General features: G+C 42.2%; 1 protein-coding gene across 7 annotated transcripts in view; it reads right to left on the bottom strand.

Moving 5' to 3' along the window:
* Window positions 1-20127, bottom strand: part of LOC138975218 (early endosome antigen 1-like) — a 144091-nt gene extending 123964 nt beyond the window's left edge. For 5 of the 7 annotated variants that reach the window (XM_070347887.1, XM_070347898.1, XM_070347873.1 and 2 more), the window contains exons 1-2: window positions 19812-20127; window positions 17705-17854 (exon numbers count right to left, since the gene is read on the bottom strand). In XM_070347887.1, the coding sequence (XP_070203988.1) occupies window positions 17705-17854; window positions 19812-19958 (297 nt within the window). In that variant the 5' untranslated portion in view covers window positions 19959-20127. Of the gene's footprint in view, window positions 1-10897; window positions 11039-12999; window positions 13612-17704; window positions 17855-19811 lie in introns of those variants that run through there. The other 2 variants (XM_070347883.1, XM_070347910.1) reach the window with 2 other exon arrangements.
* Window positions 20128-21421: the final 1294 nt, after the last annotated feature.

A 21421-nucleotide genomic window follows, 5' to 3' on the forward strand; every position in this document is an offset into this window, starting at 1 on the left:
AATGCTTAAAATGGCCTCATAATCACCAAAAAGTAATACAGTCGTAATTGTCATGGTCTATGCTACAATCATCAATGTCATAACTTATGTGGAAGGGAAAAATATAAAGCAACAACTATTGATGCCACACATGATGAGTCACCCCCTGCGGGTTAGGGGGAGTCCCATATTGGTTGGGACAGAAAGAATTTACCCGTTGCTACCCAGCATGTCGTAAGAGGCGACTAATGGTTCTGTTTCTCCTTTTACCCTTGTTGAGTGTTTCTTGTAGTACCTTTCAAACACACACACACACACACACAGACAGAAACAAAGACGGAGAGAAACAGAGATGGAGAGAAACAGAGAGAGAGAGAAACAGAGAGAGAGAGAGAGAGAGAGAGTCACTCAGTAAGCTAATTCCTGTCCATATACAAGCCCATAAAGTGTCTCGGTAAAAGTCAAAAGAAGCCCCACTAAGCAGAGACACTCAACACCTGAATGTGGGGCTGACAGGAACATGGCGTAATGAGGCGTAGTGAAAAAGGGCCGCCGTCACCAAACAATTATAGAACCCTTTCAAAACCACCTGCCACAAAATCACACCTAATTAGTGGACCGACCTGTCGCCAACCCTCCCAATATCTGACAGAAGAACTGCAGAAAGTACAGAACAACTCCGCTAGATTAATCACAAAGACCCCTAAAAGACACCACATCACACCTGTTTTGAGATCTCTTCACTGGCTGCCTGTAAGAAGTCGTATTCAATACAAAATTGCATGCATTTGTTTCTCCTTCTTTCATGGTACAGGACCTGCTTATCTCTCTGAGATGTTATCAAAATATTCAAACCTCTCCTCTATTCGCTCTGCAACAGATACCAATGTACTTAGTAAACCGCTCCCATGGGGTCGCCTTCACGCGGCGGGAGTGTTTCCACCAAGCTACCCCACCCCTTTACTTCTCTTCTTTTGTCTTATTTCTGCCTTACCAGTCCTTTCACCTATATTTCCTTCCAAAAAACCATCCCTACTATTCCCTGCAGTTTTCTAATTCCTTTCTTGTCTTATTTCTACCTGACTGGATCCGTCACCTTTATTTCACTTCCCAAAAGTCTTCTTTTCCACATCCTTATTTCTCTGTGGTCTTCTTAAGACCCAGCGTGTTTGCCGTGCGCTGCGACCTGTACCGGTTTGGGCTGGTGACCTGATGATTGAGGGGTTTACTTAGTTGCGACTTTGTAGCGCCAACACATCATTTTGGCCCAGTCTTTATCTAAGACAGGAGGTTGAAAAAGGCTTACCCGCTTCAATCAATCGGCTGGTCAAGTCTGGGTATATGTCTTGAGCATATTGCATCGGACCTTTGGCTAAAGGAGCAAGCGGCGGTAGGAGGGGGCGGCGGTAGTCGGGACAAACACTATGCCAAGTTGTTACCTAATCCGTTTCCGCTTGGAAAGAGTTGACGAACATTATGCCAAGTTGTTACCTAACCCGTTTCCGCTTGGAAAGAGTTAAATCTCCTATTACAGATTGATACCATATGTTTCCTCTTATCGCTGCGTATATCCATCTGTATCCTTGGCGCTCTGGAGTTGGATAACCGCTCCACCTAAGCGTCCCCTTGTTGGGCTCCGTGGTGGGTGGGGATCAGATGCGACGAAGATAAAGGCCTCAAACATGGCTTCCTCTTCTTTTTCTTCTTTTTTTTCAAACACCCAAAACAGAAACAAACGAAGATACTGCGTTGACTCTGACTCTGACGATGAAGTCCGAGTCAGAGCAACAAAGAACAACATCAGCGAGGCCTGGCCCCGTTTCATTGTTGTTGAGACAGCAGATGAGGCACAGCCCATCTCCAAACTTTCGCCTTTTGCGATACAGAAGGTTATTGCAGGAGTATCATCAACGATAGACAACATTAAGAGGCTTCGAAATGGTTCTCTACTGATTGAATGTCCTTCAAAAAAGGCATCAGATGGTCTTCTCCGTCTGAATGGTCAGAAATTTGTTGATAGACCGGTCAAGGTCAGTCCTCACAGAGGCCTGAACACCAGCAAAGGAGTCATCCGATGCCGAGAGCTGGAGGGCCTCAGTGAGGCTGAAATAAAAGAAGGCCTAAAGGATCAAGGTGTCATTGATGTGTACCGGGTGCTGATCAGGAAGGGCGATATCAGAGTACCCACCAACACCCTTTTCGTCACTTTTTGTACACCAACCATCCCTGAGAAAATAAAAGTGGGATTTGTTCAAATAAGAGTGACTTTGTATATTCCATCACCAATGAGATGTTTCCAATGCCAAAGATTTGGACATTCAAAGGCTGGATGTAAACAGAAGGCAGTGTGCGAGAGGTGTGGCGGAGATCCTCACGAAGGTCCCTGCACATCACCACCCACCTGCACAAACTGTAAGGGAAACCATTCCCCGTCCTCCAGAGAATGTCCAAAATACAAGTTTGAACAGGCCATTCAAAAAACAAAAATGGAGAAAAAGATGTCTTTCTCAGACGCCAGGAAGGAGGTTGAAAAAACTAATGTTTTTTCCTTCCAGAAAAGTTTTGCGGCAGCAGTCAGTCAAAGACCTGCAACAAAGTCAACACCCACCCAGACCAGTATTTCATATAGGTCTGTGGGTGTCCAGGCAGGCCCGTCCATGTTGAAAAGGACAGAGCCCACAAGAAACAAAAGTATTTGTACACAGACAGATGAAAGCACAGGTGGGGCTATCCCCACTGGAGACTCTATGGGGTCTCCTGGTGAGGTTTGCTTCACCGCCCCAACTGGAGACCCTGTGGGGGCTCCTGGTGAGGCTCGCTTCACCACCCCAATTGAGGACCCTATGGGGTCTCCTGGTGAGGTTCGCTTCACCACCCCAACCCAGAAGCCCGTTCACAGGGCAACTCACAGGAAGGGGGCCGTCGAGGTAGTGGACCTTACTCAATCCACACCACGAACACCTCCGGACAAGGGAAAAGTTACTCTGCCCCAAAGATCGCCTCGCACCCCAAAAATGGAGAAAAATCCCATCACACTATACAATCATTTTGGGAGTTTATCCGACGAAGAGGGTATGGAGGCAGAAACTTCTTAAAACTAAACAAACATAGCCAATTTTATTCAATGGAATTGTAGAGGGGTCCAAGCTAACTATGAAGAATTATGTCTACTTTTACACAAATTTCATCCTGTTGCTACAGCATTACAGGAAACAATGCTGAAACCAAACAAAGATTTTAATGTATCTGGATACAATGTTTTTAGAAACCATTCAGACAATAACACGTCTGGGGGAGTTGCTCTTTTGATTAAGAAAAGTGTACTTTGTAGTGAGATCAACCTATGTACAAACATTCAAGCCGTCGCAGCACGAGTGACATTAGATAAAACCATCACTCTCTGCAGTGTATATCTGTCACCATCAAAAATCTGCTGAAGAGACATTAAACCCCAAAAACCAACCAACCAACCACCATCAAAATGTTACACGAAGCACGATCTTGAAAATCTTATTGATCAGCTTCCAGCTCCCTTTGTTTTAATGGGAGATTTTAACGCTCATTCCCCTTTATGGGGCAGCAACTCTCTAAGTACGAGAGGACGAATTCTAGAAGATTTTTTAGACAATCGTAATCTATGCGTTTTAAACGATGGAGTACCAACATATCTCCATCCAGCAACAGGATGCAAGTCCATACTAGATCTAGTTATTTGCGACACCTCTCTTGTTCTAGACTTTGAATTTAAGGTCTATGATGACACATGTGGTAGCGATCATTTCCCTATCTTGATGTCTCAAATAGATGGATTGGAAGAAGCTTCTCCCCAGAGATGGAACCTGAACAAGGCAAACTGGCTGTCTTTTACTGCCGAATGTTCTGTCCAACTCACAGAAGACACTGTCTTTGATGGAAGTGACGACCCATCATCTATTTTTACAAACACTCTACAAGACATTGCCACTGAGTACATCCCAAAAACATCTTCAAACAACCGCATTAAAGTGCCATGGTTTAATAAAGAATGCCAAGAAGCCCGATCTGAGCGAAAGAGAAGTCTACACAGGTTCTACAGATGCCCGACCCTTAGCAAGAAGTTGACTTTCTTCAGATTTCGCGCTAAGAGTCGCACTGTCATAAAACATTCTAAAAGAACATCCTGGAGGTCTTTTTGCTCAAACTTAAACTCTAAGGTATCATCAAGTAAAGTTTGGAATGCTATTCGTAAAATCAAAGGGAAAAAAGGATCTGCATCAATTAACCACCTTGTGGTAAATGGATCCCTTATAACCCAAAAGAATGAAGTAGCAAACGTTCTGGCTTCAACAATGGAAAAAAACTCATCAACAGAAAATTACTGCACAGATTTTCAAAAAATCAAAGCCACCCAAGAACGTAAACCCATAAACTTCTCATCTCAGAATGAGGAGAACTACAACAAGTTGTTCAGTATAACTGAACTCAAACAAGCCTTACAAAAATGCAACAACTCAGCAACGGGGCTGGACGGAATACATTATCAGTTCCTCACACACCTACCAGAAAGTTGTCTTCTGGTCTTGCTGAAGGTTTTTAACCACATATGGGAGAGTGGATCCTTTCCACCTTCATGGCAAGAAGCGATGATTGTCCCCATTCCAAAACCAGGTAAAGATCATACAAACCCCAGCAACTACCGTCCGATAGCCTTGACCAGCTGTCTGTGTAAAACCATGGAGAGATTGGTCAACGCTAGGATGGTGTGGTACCTAGAAAAACAAAACCTCTTAAGTGATGTGCAATGTGGCTTCCGAAAGGGACACAGCACCACTGATCATTTGGTACGTTTTGAGACCTTCGTTCGAGAGGCCTTTGCGAGATCTGAACATGTACTAGCTATATTTTTTGACCTCGAGAAGGCTTACGACACGACCTGGAAACACGGTATTTTAGCTGATTTGCATGAAATGGGTTTTCGTGGACGTCTCCCTGTTTTTGTGGAAGGATTTCTAAGTAATCGATTTTTTACAGTACGGGTCGGTCCCAACCTATCAGAGTTCTGTCAACAAGAGATGGGTGTTCCCCAAGGAAGCATTCTATCACCCATGTTGTTCAACATCAAAATCAATAACATAGTAAAGGCAGTACTGAAAGGATCCGAGTCATCCTTGTTTGTTGATGACTTTGCACTTTGTGTGCGTGGCAAATCCCTACATAGAGTGGAAAGGCAGCTTCAATTATGTATAGACAAGGTGCAAAAATGGGTAACAGAGAACGGTTTCAAATTTTCCACCAGCAAAACTGTCTGTATGCATCTTTGCAAACAAAGGGGAGCCATGCCAGAACCCTCTGGCCCCTTGGAGCCGGCTACACGTGCCGGGGCTGTTTTCGCCGAGTGCTCCGCTATCTGTGTTTCTCTTCTCTTGAAGTCTGATTTCTGTCTGATTTGGTCCGTTCACCTGTATGTCATGTCTCAAAGCTCTCCCGATTGATCACCTGCAGTTTTCTGCTCTAGTCTTGTGTCTGATTTCTGTCTTCCATGGCCCTTTCACCTGTATTTGACTGTACCCTGGATTTCTCCCCCACCATGGTTAATCGTGGACGTCTCCCTGTTTTTGTGGAAGGATTTCTAAGTAATCGATTTTTTACAGTACGGGTCGGTCCCAACCTATCAGAGTTCTGTCAACAAGAGATGGGTGTTCCTCAAGGAAGCATTCTATCACCCATGTTGTTCAACATCAAAATCAATAACATAGTAAAGGCAGTACTGAAAGGATCCGAGTCATCCTTGTTTGTTGATGACTTTGCACTTTGTGTGCATGGCAAATCCCTACATAGAGTGGAAAGGCAGCTTCAATTATGTATAGACAAGGTGCAAAAATGGGTAACGGAGAACGGTTTCAAATTTTCCACCAGCAAAACTGTCTGTATGCATCTTTGCAAACAAAGGGGAGCCATGCCAGAACCCTCTCTGGTCCTGAATGGTAATCCTGTCAAGGTTGTTGAAGAATTTAAATTCCTAGGACTGACCTTTGACCGTCGACTAACATTCCTTAAACATATCCAGTATCTGAGAACATCATGTCTGAAAGCTCTGGATGTATTGAAAGTGGTTTCTCATACGGACTGGGGTGCTGACCGCACAGTCCTACTCAGACTTTACCGTGCTTTAATCCGATCCAAGTTGGACTATGGTTGTGTCGTCTATGGTGGAGCCGCAAAATCCAACCTAAGGCTATTAGACACAATACACCACCAGGGTATACGTCTTTGTCTGGGAGCTTTCAGGACGTCTCCAGTACAGTCCTTATATTTTGAGGCCAAAGAACCCTCTCTGAGGCTGCGACGCCTGAAACTCACCCTAAATTATGTGTTGAAACTGAAAGCTATGCCTACAAATCCAGCCTACCAATGCGTATTTCAACCACAATGCTCTGAATTTTTTGAAAGTCACCCAAATGATCGAGCACCTCTGTCTTCTCGGATTCAGTCACATCTGGTCGAATCAAAGATAAAACTCGATCATGTTAGTGAAAATCGATGGACAGAAACACCACCATGGACATTGCCAGATCCAGTTGTTCGACTCGATCTGACAAGGTTAAAGAAGTCAGAGACAAATGATTTGATTTTTAAACAGTGTTTTAGCCAGTTCTGTACCGAGTTTCCTTCCCATCAACGAATATACACTGATGGGTCCAAAGCTGAAAGTAAAGTGGCATCAGCTTCTGTCACAGGTCCTAAACTCGATAGGGCCTTTTCGGCCCGTCTTCCGGATGACAGTTCTGTATTTTCTGCAGAGTTGAAAGCTTTACAGCTAGCTCTGAAACAGGTATATCAGTCAAAAAAGAAAGACTTCCTGATTCTGTCGGATTCCCTATCGGCTCTTACCGCCGTGAAGAGAACTCAGCTAGATCACCCACTGTTGGTCGAAATCCAAGAGCTACATGCATCTCTGATTGAAGAAGGCAAAAGGATTGTGTTTGCATGGGTGCCATCCCATGTTGGAATTAGAGGCAACTCTGCAGCTGATCAAGCTGCTAAAGAAGCCAGAGAAAGACTCATCACTGACAAACACACAAAGCATTCAGATTTCAGAACTCGCACCAACATGTACATAAAGTACCTATGGCAGAGTGAATGGGACGAATGTGAAGAAAATAAACTTCATAAGATCGTCCCCCAGCTGTCGGACAGCCTACCCCAATGTCGCCTCAACAGGAAAGAAGAGACAGTTCTCTGTCGCTTACACATTGGGCACAGTCACATTACACATTCGTATCTGCTGAAAGGTGAAGATCCACCATACTGTTTTGGATGTGACGAACCATGGACATTAGAACATGTTCTCACAAAATGTGTAGACGTTCAAGAATTTCGAGACAAACACTACAATGCGGAAACACTGAAGGTTTTATTCCGGGATGTTCCCCCGGACAAGATTTTTAACTTTTTAAAAGAGATCAAGATTTTTTACAAGATTTAAAGTACCAGAAGTGAAAATTATTAATTTTTAGAACCTTCTTTTACAGTGATAGATTTGAATGTAAATAGTCTGAAACGTAGAACTTGCCATATGAAGGGAAAAGAAAATAACTGCATCGGTCTCGAATAGCAGCTAGCATCTGCTGAAGAGACATTAAACCCCAAAAACCAAACCAACCAACCCTCTCTGGTCCTGAATGGTAATCCTGTCAAGGTTGTTGAAGAATTTAAATTCCTAGGACTGACCTTTGACCGTCGACTAACATTCCTTAAACATATCCAGTATCTGAGAACATCATGTCTGAAAGCTCTGGATGTATTGAAAGTGGTTTCTCATATGGACTGGGGTGCTGACCGCACAGTCCTACTCAGACTTTACCGTGCTTTAATCCGATCCAAGTTGGACTATGGTTGTGTCGTCTATGGTGGAGCCGCAAAATCCAACCTAAGGCTATTAGACACAATACACCACCAGGGTATACGTCTTTGTCTGGGAGCTTTCAGGACGTCTCCAGTACAGTCCTTATATTTTGAGGCCAAAGAACCCTCTCTGAGGCTGCGACGCCTGAAACTCACCCTAAATTATGTGTTGAAACTGAAAGCTATGCCTACAAATCCAGCCTACCAATGCGTATTTCAACCACAATGCTCTGAATTTTTTGAAAGTCACCCAAATGATCGAGCACCTCTGTCTTCTCGGATTCAGTCACATCTGGCCGAATCAAAGATAAAACTCGATCATGTTAGTGAAAATCGATGGACAGAAACACCTCCATGGACATTGCCAGATCCAGTTGTTCGACTCGATCTGACAAGGTTAAAGAAGTCAGAGACAAATGATTTGATTTTTAAACAGTGTTTTAGCCAGTTCTGTACCGAGTTTCCTTCCCATCAACGAATATACACTGATGGGTCCAAAGCTGAAAGTAAAGTGGCATCAGCTTCTGTCACTGGCCCTAAACTCGATAGGGCCTTTTCGGCCCGTCTTCCGGATGACAGTTCTGTATTTTCTGCAGAGTTGAAAGCTTTACAGCTAGCTCTGAAACAGGTATATCAGTCAAAAAAGAAAGACTTCCTGATTCTGTCGGATTCCCTATCGGCTCTTACCGCCGTGAAGAGAACTCAGCTAGATCACCCACTGTTGGTCGAAATCCAAGAGCTACATGCATCTCTGATTGAAGAAGGCAAAAGGATTGTGTTTGCATGGGTGCCATCCCATGTTGGAATTAGAGGCAACTCTGCAGCTGATCAAGCTGCAAAAGAAGCCAGAGAAAGACTCATCACTGACAAACACACAAAGCATTCAGATTTCAGAACTCGCACCAACATGTACATAAAGTACCTATGGCAGAGTGAATGGGACGAATGTGAAGAAAATAAACTTCATAAGATCGTCCCCCAGCTGTCGGACAGCCTACCCCAATGTCGCCTCAACAGGAAAGAAGAGACAGTTCTCTGTCGCTTACACATTGGGCACAGTCACATTACACATTCGTATCTGCTGAAAGGTGAAGATCCACCATACTGTTTTGGATGTGACGAACCATGGACATTAGAACATGTTCTCACAAAATGTGTAGACGTTCAAGAATTTCGAGACAAACACTACAATGCGGAAACACTGAAGGTTTTATTCCGGGATGTTCCCCCGGACAAGATTTTTAACTTTTTAAAAGAGATCAAGATTTTTTACAAGATTTAAAGTACCAGAAGTGAAAATTATTAATTTTTAGAACCTTCTTTTACAGTGATAGATTTGAATGTAAATAGTCTGAAACGTAGAACTTGCCATATGAAGGGGAAAGAAAATAACTGCATCGGTCTCGAATAGCAGCTAGCATCTGCTGAAGAGACATTAAACCCCAAAAACCAACCAACCAACTTAGTAAACCAAAAAGAAACAGAAAATCAACTAACTATGGATTTGAGAGATCCTTCAAGTACCAGAGACCTCTTGTCTGGGAGAAAATCCCCCGGAGCATTAGGGATTCCCAGTCACCATCTGCCTTTAGAACAGCCCTCAAAACACACATGTTTAAGTTAGACCTCTGAAGGAGATCCCATGATCGGTGAGTCATTGGCGCTGCCACGTGTATTATCTACTAAAGTGTGGCGTTCGTGAAGATGTGTATGTGCCTGTGTGTGTTGTACTAGTATAACGTATGCGTACATGGAATGACATTGCGGGTTACCTGAACATTGACAATGACGAAAGAAAGATTGTGTGTGTGCACGCGCGCGCGTGTGTGTGTGCGTGTGTGTGTGTGTGTGTGTGCATGTGTGTGTGCGTGCGTGTGTGGGTGTGTGTGACCATGTTTGAATTTATTCGGATTTAGTTCTTTCCTTGTTTGTATTGTGATTATGTAAGTGTAAAGCGCTCTGGGCTTGTCACCACGAGGTTTACGCGCTATATAAGTAATCGTTATTATTATTAAGAACAGGGTACACGGTGCGTTGTCATAAATCTCGTAAAAGCAGTGTTAAATGACGATTGAGCCTTTAAAGGGGCTATCAAATATGGGACTAAAACTCCAGTCTACAATTAAAGAATCGTAGTGAACACACGTAAATGGTCTTCAAAACAACGGTGGCGAGCTAACATCCTCTTAGCCAGTGAAATGAAATATAATTTGATCCATTCTGCAGAACTGAAGAACAAATGCATACGATATCACATACTCTACTCTTGGTCCAGAGACCGCGTGTGGCCGTTAGCTGATACCTTAAAATGGTGTTCTTTTTTGGTCTTCACAAGTCAATCTTTTGAAAACACACACACACACACACACACACACACAAGTGTTGAATGGCCCTGTACTACAACGACCCACATGAAGTATACTGTATGCAGTTTCATTGTACATTGCCTGGAAGCAGTCTGGTAAGTAAGAGTGTGTCAAACCGGGACGCCATGCTGTAAGAAGCAAACAAACCCTTAAGTTGAATTTTTCGATCCATGCTAACAGTTGAAGTGGCTCTGCTATGTTAGAGACACAGTCACCTTTTCCGTTTTGTCACTGCTGCCTTGCGTGCACATTAATTATTGTTAACCAAGGCAGTTCAGCCTGTTCATGTGCAAGACCAGAAAGTTTGAAATACATCAGGGGCATTGATTTTTACTCTCTGTACTTTGAGACTACTGCATAAAAGATGGAAACACAAGTGTATTCTACTCCGCTACAATACAAAAATCAAAACTAAGAAGGTGAAAACTACATCTCCTATCAATGAATCGGCGACAAATAAAAAAAACCCAGTGATTCATCCTTTAAATCCAGAGACATTCGATCCCTCATGAGGACACTTTAATCGCGGCCAGGTCTATCAGAGGCCAACAAAGAAAAGCCTGCAGGTTGAACATAAAACTAAAAGCCACCTGAGAAGAGGATGATCATGATCTAACTAAACCAACACTCTACAACTTTATGTACTATAAGACCTGAGACCCTCGTACCTCCGAACTACGTGAGCGTACACTGACAGAGCTTCGATCGCTAATGACAGGCGCGGCGGGTGCGTCACCAGTGTTTGCGTCGTCGTCATCATAGGAGTACGAAGAATATGAAGACGAGTAATCCGAGGTGTAATCATACAGCTGAAAGGAAAGTTTAGTTATAAAATACAAAGTAGACACTGATTTTTTTCTGACGTAATAACAATTTCTTCTTTTTTTTCTCCAAATCTCATTAACAATAATAACAACATAAAAATGTGGAAGCGCCATACATACTGTATGGCAGCTCGCTTTGCCCCAGGGAAAAAAAGCAGCCTGAATTTTTATGTGGGTAAGGCCAAAAAAAATTTAGGTCTGTTTACGGTAACATAGGCCAAAAAAATAGGGTCGGTAGGTCGGGATTTTTTTATTTTTACGTCATTAAATCTTTTCTTTTTTTTTCCCCCCAAATGCCAAAAAAAAGTCTAGGGTCGCGCGAAAAAAATAGGGTCGGTCGGGTTACCGTAAACAGACTATTTTTTTGTGGCCTAACCTCACTGGACTGTATGAAACCATACTTTATACCTTTAACAACAAGAGCAATACTAATAATGATAATAATAACTTATATGTCCTGTATACATTTCTTCGAAATCTAGCTGCCTTTGCGCGGGTGTGTTGAGAAAAAATGTATCAGAATATGTGCACCCAGTCTTATTTTCTGAGTCAATCGCAAGTGAGATATTTATGGATGCATTGGCCATTGTCTCAATAAATCTGAAACGAAGTCTAGTCAATGACGGGAGGTCACCAGATAAAACTGTCCTGTTAGCTCCTGTCGACCTCTCTTGGAGCCTAATTGCTGTTCAAATCACGACAAACTTCATCGAAAGCAAGTTCAATGCAGTATTATCGTACGCGTTATAAAGAATGCAAGTTAATGCGGTATTTTTACAACCCTACCGTAAGCGTTGTAAAGAATGCAAGTTAATGTAGTATCCATTTCATTTTGTAAGCGCTATAAAGGTATACATCGCAAAGTACTTAGTAAGCTGGGCTTGTATTTATAAAATCCCCCCCCCCCCCACCCGCATTTTCCACTGAGCATGTTTGTTTCTGCACACTGATTTTAAACTAATGGTGTCTGAATTATTTCCGCAGGTTACAATTCTGTTCACAAACTTAGCATAAGGCAAGTGATTTACCTGTACATACACCTCAGCTCAGCAACTAACAAGTCTTATCCCGTCTAAAGCCCAAACTAAGCCGCCGGGGTTAACAGATGAAAAATTGATAGCGCCATTTAAGTTGTTCCTACTGCTTGTGCACTGGGTCTGGGATAGGGAGGGAGATAAGATTCAAAAGTCTCGGCCGGCTTTGGGACCCAACTTTCGCTGGCAGTGATTTGACATGCTGTGGTATTTGCCCCCACGTTCCTTGAAATTGCAACGTTCCCATTCCCGATTGAACACATTTTCATGTCACCAAGACTTTCCAAACGACTCGTGGAGAAAGAGAGGTGGGTATGAAGCGGGGGAAGGGGGTCACAGTGGAAATGTTAAAGAGATATATTACTGTTCCCAACACATCGAGTGATACCGGCCATGGGAATGTTAAAGACAGACCGATGTTTTCTCATGCTGATTTTCACCGAAAGAATTCGTTTCCATCACACGTTCGTTACTGAGTCTGTTGCAATGAACAAATAACGAAACTAGATGTCATAATGTTAGCCACGACAGCCTCTTGACTTCCGCCGTTTATAGCGTGCTGTCGACAAGTGCGCCGGATACCACCCACGTGACCGTTTTATTACATGCAATAAAATCCCATCAAGATTCAACTGTGATCGATGGGTCAGAAGATCGGTAATGTAATCTGAAAGATCATGGTAATCTGCATGCCAGTATACAATTTCGTAAAAAAAATAACTCCAGACATGTTGCCTAAAAAGTGACAATCTGGAAATTGGAAATACTGTCTCATGTCGTTTACATTACTTAAAAACTGGGTTTGGAAAAGGGATAAGCTTTTGTCATGCCTTTATTGCTTTAAATTCTCAAGAATCAACCCCAGCCATCCCCACCACCTCATCAGCAACCCTTTGTCCATGACCGACTTACAGATTTTTGCTGCTCAATGGGTTCCCTCCATGTGACCCGTTTATTGTCGTTGGGACTGTGGCTTCTGGAGCGGGATTCGCGATCCCAGTACGCGGGATCCACGTCGTAGTCTCGGTAATCCATGACTGAACTCGTAGTCAAGAAATCCAATCCTCAACTTCGGGAAATTAAATCCAAGGAAAAGGGGAATCCTGTCGTTACGATGGAAGTGCGATCCTCTCACAGAACTTGAACAGAATCTGGTTCTCACGATACGAAGACTACTGAGAAACTTGAAACTTCACAAAAGCAACAGAACTTAAATCTCAGCACGGTTCAGTATTCACAGAGGCGTTCAAACTTCACAGAGATAATGAGCTTTTGAACAATCACAGCATCTTGATCTCATCTCGATGCCTTCAACCTTCTCTCTGCCAGCCTCTTCCCACAAAGATATGGAACTGCTTTATCACATCATGATATCCACAAAGAATGGTCTTCTCTCTGTCTGGCAGAGAGAGGGAGAAAGAGAGCGAGAGAGAGAGAGAGCCTAACACACTTATGCCACCACAGAGAGTGAGAGAAACCCGGTACCGTGCCCACAGTTCTGGCCTCACGTCATGACTCGCGCCTGGTACCCGGGGTACACACACACACCTCTGACAGTCCTAGACCTACAGTACATACACACACCTACCCCAGTCTATGCTAGCGGCACTGTGACGGTTCTACTAATTGGTCGTGTTGTGGCGGCTTTGTAACCCAACGCTCTTCGCGCTTTTGTTCATGGCTTCTTAATCTTAGTCTGGAACTGACCATAACTTTCCCCCCTTTCTTCTACCTCTGTAAAACAAGCATGGGTGGGTATAAAATAAGACGATTAATGCAGGTTGTGTTTTAAAGTTCTAAGTAAGAACTATAACAGCCTAAATGACCAAGAAAGCTAGCGAAAGAGAGAGGGGGGGGGGGGGGGGAGCGGGGCAAGCCTAGTTGCCCTAAGCGATCTGCTGTGCATTAGGACTTAAACGGTGTATCGAACACCTGGTGATAAATGGGCTAACCCTTTAAACACCCTTATCTGGCAGTCAGAGCAGAGAGAACGAAAAAGAGAGAGAGAGAGAGAGAGAGGGGGGGGGGGGGGCGAGTGAGTGTCACGGCGCGCGAAAGTCTCACTGCCAGACGGAAACGAGTAACGGCATGCTTGCAAACAAGATCCGTATAATTGTCTGGCTATTTTCATACTCGGGCGTGCGTATTGTCGCGTTCTTTTCACAAGTGCACAACCCCTTTCCCCCTTGCTGTTGCCTTGTGCCGACTGAACCATGAAACAATTCATACACTGCGTGTCCAATGTTGCCTTTATGCACAGGTCAAGAAGGCTAGACTTGTCTGCAAAGAACACTTACGTGGCAATTTCACCGTAAAAGAAATGAGAAAACACTTCATTCAGAGCTTTCAGTTATATATATATATGCAATAAAGTGTCAATAACTGAATAACTCACTGGTTTTTCTTCTTCCTCTTCACTATAACTCGCTGAATAAAATGAAGTGTCTCTAAGAACACGCACCCTTTGTACAACTTCAACCACATAGTTATTGGGACTGCTGTTTGGCCTAATGAACAAGGAATGAGACTGCATAACTATCTTGGAAAAATCAAGAAAGCATGTTATTTATTGTAAATCATAAATCTGCAAGACATGATGTTTGTTAGTGTGTCTGTCTTTGTAGTGTTTGTGTGTCTGTCAGAGACAGAATCCATGTAGGGGCAGGCAAGCTGATATATAAATAACCAGGGAACTGCATCAACTCCGCAGGACAAAGTATCTCAACCAAACCATTAGCTGGTGGTTCTGTTCAACTGGAAAAAAAATGTGTTTAACCGGTTTTCAGACTTAAATCAATAAAAATAAAAAGATGCTTAACCAGCCAATTGCTGATTAAAAGCACAGTATATCCTGTGCTATTCTTTAGTAAATATGTACCTATTTTTGGTTTCCAAGATAGCAGAACTTCAAGCAAATAAAGATAAAACCCAGTGCAAAGAGGAACAAATATCAGCCAAGAGTGGCAGAAGAAGAGAAACACAAAAAGACAGAGCAAACACATCAGGTGTTAACAACAGAGAACCATCATTCATCTAAATGTGCACTGACCAATACAGAAATTATCGATCAGGTGGCACATTTGACCTGCAAAGTGATATCCCGATGAAAAATTCATGTTCTGGCATGGACAATATCCTCTATCAAAGGGCTGTACAAAATAGTCTGCATTACAGTTCGCCTTGGAAAAAAACCACGAAACCATGGTTCAGCCTTTGTATTGTGTAATGCATGCTGAGTTGTGCACTTTATTGATTTCAAGAAAGACATCAACATTTAATTGTAAGCAAAATACTAATGATGAGTGTGTTTCTCTGTGTGTGCATCCTCATCTTTCTCTCTCACACACTCTTCTGTCTGGCTATCTGCTGCCAGGAATGCCTGCCAGCTCTCTCTCTCTCTCTCACACACACTCTTCTGTCTGGCTATCTGCGGCCAGGAATGCCTGCCTCTCTCTCTCTCTCTCACACACACTCTTCTGTCTGGCTATCTGCGGCCAGGAATGCCTGCCTCTCTCTCTCTCACACACACTCTTCTGTCTGGCTATCTGCGGCCAGGAATGCCTGCCTCTCTCTCTCTCACACACTCTTCTGTCTGGCTATCTGCGGCCAGGAATGCCTGCCTCTCTCTCTCTCTCTCTCACACACTCTTCTGTCTGGCTATCTGCGGCCAGGAATGCCTGCCTCTCTCTCTCTCTCTCACACTCTTCTGTCTGGCTATCTGCGGCCAGGAATGCCTGCCTCTCTCTCTCTCTCACACACTCTTCTGTCTGGCTATCTGCGGCCAGGAATGCCTGCCTCTCTCTCTCTCTCTCACACACTCTTTCAGTCTGGCTGTCTATCTGCCTCTCTCTCTCGTACACACACACATATATGTACTGTATAATTTTCATTGCCATTTAACAGCTACTGGAAATCAAAAACACCTGCTAAAATCAGCAGGAAACACACACACACATGAACAGAGGTAACATAAAGCAAGACAAAACATAAACCACTGGACCGTCATGGTAGGTACTGCTCAGAACAAATTATTAAACAGTGTCTGGAAAGTAGGTTTCCTGGTTGACAACAATTGCACGCCTCATACAATAAATTAATGCATGTAAGGCACACAAAAAAAAAGTCTGTTTACGGTAACATAGGCCCAAAAAATAGGGTCTGTAGGTCGGGATTTTTTTCTCTTTTTTTTCTCTCTCCAAAAAAACATATTTTTAAGTTATTTTGCCAAAAAACAAAGACTTTTTTTTTCTTTTTTTCTTCCCCCAAATGCCAAAAAAAAGTCTAGGGTCGCGCGAAAAAATAGGGTCGGTCGGGATACCGTAAACAGACTAATTTTTTTGGCCTAAAAAAGCAAAATAATGCATGTATAAAAGCCAGATCTATCGTTGCTTTTTGTTGTTTCCACACATTTTTCTATGTTTTTTCTATATATGTCTTGTGCATACTTTATCTCTAGCTTAGTCCGTAAATGCAAAATACTGTCATATCTTTATTTCAATTAAACTGGAGGCATTTCTAAAGTTAAGACAGTGAACACACCATCAACAATGTTTAGAAGAAAAAAATACACAAGATCGATATTAAAAGCCGTCGTACGAAGAAGAAGAAGATATTAAAAGCAACTAAAATTTAACACACACCAGACATCCTTCCTAAATAAGTACAGATGGTGTCATCAGCATGTCAGAATGTACAGAATACCCAATAGGATCAAGGGTGATAAGCTACTTCAAACAGCCTGGGGGATCATTCACTCCCTACATTCCCAACAAGCACAGGACACAACAATCAGCTAACAAAACACACAATTCATTCCAATTCTTGAGCTAATAAATTGCCTTCAAACATGATGTGAATTTTGTCTTTCAGGGTTAATTAGGACTATGGGAATAACAGGCTATGCAAAAACCTGCTTTGGGTTCATGATACTACGTACATGTATGGACTAAGGGCAACAACCCACTCAAAACCAATCCTCAGACTGATGATAATCACTGCTCATGCAACCTGCAGGCTATGTTAATGTTAATTGTTATACAGGTATATGTCTCTTTCTCCGTAAATCTTTTAAAATTGCTACACTTCTCTGTAAATTATTGTATAACTTGCGTTTTCTGAACACATCACATAATTATCGTGTATGCATCTACCAGAAAAGACAAAACAAATAAACAAAAAGAGAGAGAAGACAAACAAAAATTACTTGAGCAAACAAAAAGCCACAATCTGATAAAATGCAATAAGCCAAAGCAAAACAGACATTTAGGCTGACAGCATTTTACTTTGAAGTTTAAATCAGAGGATTTCAGCAAATACATGAGTACACCAGTGATCATGCTAGCCATTTTTAAACTGGTATCTCTTAACAAATACATCCTTGCTCCCACAAAAATCAGTCTCTCCTGCAAGCAACGCAGTGCAGGTAGTGGTATCATTACACTGCTTACGCAAAAGCTGTCAGTGTATTTTTTCCAACCACCACAGTACACAGTGACCCGTTGGTCCATTTTGTTTCTGGCATTTTGAGATTTCAACCAGTAAAATATAAAAATGTAAAAAAAAGTTAACACAATCCCTGGTGCATTCTGTAAATCCATAAATTGTATAATATCCTTACCTTGACAGAGATGGAGGCTTTCTGCAGTTTCTCTTCAAGCAGGGCGACACGGTCGTTCGCTTCACGCTCCAGTTCCTCCACTGTGCTGACCAGGACTTCATTCTGCTCACTCAGGTCGTTCACGTACGACTGCAGCACTCGCACTTTTGTCTGTGAACAAAACAACAAAACTACTTCATATGGTTGGCATCTAAAGATAGTGCAGGGTATACAAATAAATGTCTATACTTGCACAACATTTGTTGGATTGGATTTTCTTCGCTTGGAGCGTAAGACTATAACATCCTGAAATTCCTGAGAATCTTTCAACTTCATCAAAGATTCAACAACCAAATGCCTATTACTTATTAGTATTTCATATCACTGTCCATGCATCTGCAAGCTGAAAACACAGCACATGCTGTTACAGTTACAGCTGTACTTTCAGTTTAAACTTGTTCATAGTCTGTTGCAGGATTAGTGTGGGTGGTGGTGGTGGGGATTAGGAGGTGATGGTGTGTGGGGAGGATGACAATAGGACTTGGTAGGGAAGCATGTGATCAAGTTAGTTTGCATAGATCCATTTTCTCTTCTTGGAGCTCTGCCTTCTTACAATGAATCTGATTTGATGAATATGCCAGATTCACTGATCAATTCTGACATTGAAAAACAAATGAATTATACTACTATGATGTACTAGGCAGTTACAAATGTTCTCATTTTTCATTTTCTGTGTGCACTCAGACTCACTCTCTCTGATCTGATGTAATACGTGAGAAACATTCAATTCCGAGTAAGCGGACCCACAATTCTCCTGGCATTTGTGGCAAGCACAAGAAAGGGAGATGACCTTACAGTTATACTTACAAAAGATTAGTACTGACTGTATCCATTGTTTTGGTATTAATTAGTACCTTCTGTCAAATTTCAAGGATTAATCACTGCTTGTAACACAAAGAAAGAGTTATAGTTATACCAAGGCACACATGGATGACTCAGGTCCCATACCTTTTGAAACAATGAAAGTGAAACAGGAGGCACTGATGACTTTTATAATTATATGTTGTAAAAATGTCAAGTTTCAGATGTCTAGTAAAAAAAATTGAATTAAATTTAAAAACCAGTGGAAATAGTTGATTCAATGGACTTGTTGTATAATTTCAAAAACCAAGGTCTTGCAAATGAATTACATGCAACAACAACAAAAAGAAGAAAAAACCCAATTATAAATTATTTAAAAAAACAAACATCTTGTGTAACAACCTAATGAGGACAAAACTGCCCAGGAATAGGACTATCAATTATTAGTATATTACAATGTTAGAGCTCAAGTTTGTGGCTCGTTATCAAACATACCTGGTGGTAAACCTTTAATAAGCTATGGTGTTATTAACTCATTGCTCTGTCTATTCACTAAAACAGTAAACCAATACATCATAATAAAATTTACATGATATTGATACACCATTTTAAATACATTGAGGTGTTTGGGTCAACATTTGATATTGGTAACAAATTTTAACTGCTGACAAAAAAGTGATATTACTTCAGTTCCAACCCTATTTTTAAACACAAACCCTGTAAATAGTCTTCCCAACATTACAACATTAATTTCCCGCAAGAGTCAACCGTGTAAGTTGCAAGAGCTAGTCAACTTCCTGTATCAGAAGATATGGATACTAACTGTAGTGCTTTAGGGGTTGATACACTGGCAAACGTATGGGTAATGTGTGGATTAACCGACATAGGTGTAACATTAAAAATGAGATGTTGCTGCAGGGTAAGACTATAAGAGGTTGCTTGCAGTTGCAGCCACAAGTTCATTACTTTGAATCAATGATTGACACAAAATGCCTGCAGGATACTGGATTGGAATACCTGTATAATATACCATTTCTGACACCAGTATGACACTGTGTATACGGTCCTGTTGCTTTCTGGCATATATATATGTACATCGCTACCTTACGTCCTTCGAATAAAGGTCGACAAAGTTCAACTACAGATGCTGAAGTGGCCACATTCAATGATTCATGATCGACAGCAAAACATTACAAAAGAGTTGTTTCATCTGGTACACATAACATGCTCCACAGTATAACACTTAATGTGAAAATGCAGTACTCACCCTGCTTATGTCTTCTCCGGATCTTTCTGCCTCGTCAAGACGTTTCAACTTTCCTTCATAAAGACCTTTGAATTCCCCCAACAGATTCTGCATCTGCCCACCCTTTCTGCCGGCTCCACTGCCGGACAGTGCCTTGACGCCCGCCATGCTGCTTACCGATCTACTATGCCTATCTGATATGGCAGATGAAGTTTCATTGAAATCAATGCGTGTTTAACTTCGCGATCGAGCTACATGATGCCAGATTCTGGTTACTTCTGTTAAAATACAAGTCCCGTGTCCTCCATACTTGTTCCCCTCGCGACGCTCCGACCCGTGCAAACTTGTTTTGAAACAGCCTCTCTGATTGGTCACTTCGGAGACACGTGGTTATGTTTATATTTTTGATCGAAGCACATGGCCTCAAGGTTCACAACATTTAACGGAACATTGCCGTTTTCTGCGTGTTGTTTGGCTGTAGTTCATTTTATCGTGGTTTTTTTTTTTAAAGGAGATGTTAATTGGTATCTGGCGATAGTACGAAAGATAGTACGACTGTCCTGAGTTCTCACAAACTTTACGCAAGTCAAATATGTCATTAAGGCTGAAAAAACAAAGCGGGAATCTAGTTCGGACTTGCCTCACAACTGCCCGGGTGGGCGTTTTCAACGGAACACCTTTGATTTAAACAGCAAGAAGTTAGCTACACTGTGTGTGTGTGTGTGTGTGCCGTGTGTGTGTGTGTGTGTCACAGTGCACCCCGTCCACAGTGTGCGTGTGACTTGGGGTGTCAGTGTGCATGTGTGCCGGCAGTAGACGGAGCGAGAGAGAAAAGAGAGAGTGTGTGTGTGTGTGTGTGTGTGTGTGTGTGTGTGTGTGTGTCGGTGTGTGTTGTGTGCGTGTGTGTGTGTGCATGTGTGTTACTGTGAGAGAGAGGAGAGAGAGAGAGAGAGAGCCGATTTGTCCTTCTCTGGGGGTATGCATTACCTTAGCATTGCACTTCTACTGAATTTGATAGCAAGATTTTCACATGAAGAGCATTCTGTTATGTTTTTTGTTTGTAGACAGTACATGACTGTTCACGGTTCTTGGGTTGGTGTGATTCAGATCCAGAACCTTTGTTCTTCTTCGTATTATGCAGATTTATAAGTTTTCATGCTGTTTCTAGAAATATAGGATCCCTGTATTGCTTCATTGTGTTATACATGTAATTGCCATCTCTGTGAGCATTTTCTAAAAAAAAATTATGTGTCGTGGATTTTATATCAAGCCGTTTATTACTGGTTTGCCAAGCTGGTGTTGAGGAAATCTTGAGAATAAATATGACTTTGACTGATTCTTATTGTGAAGATCTTCAGTGACTTTTTGCATGTGAGGCAATGTGAGGGTCTGTGTGTAATCTGAGCAATGAAGTGAGTCTTAGTAAGGAGAGTGTAGGTTGTCACGCGTAGACAACACACACACACACACACACACACACACACACACACACACACACACATACACGTGGGGAAAGAACACAAGATTATTGTGTGTTTCATTCCTTCTTTGTTTTATTTCATTTTCTTTCTTTCGCATGTTATGAGGTTACAGTGTCAGAGGTATTCATCTGCCACAAAATAAACATTTAC

Source organism: Littorina saxatilis, linkage group LG1 (assembly GCF_037325665.1).
Source record: "Littorina saxatilis isolate snail1 linkage group LG1, US_GU_Lsax_2.0, whole genome shotgun sequence".
Taxonomy (NCBI): Eukaryota; Metazoa; Mollusca; class Gastropoda; order Littorinimorpha; family Littorinidae; genus Littorina; species Littorina saxatilis.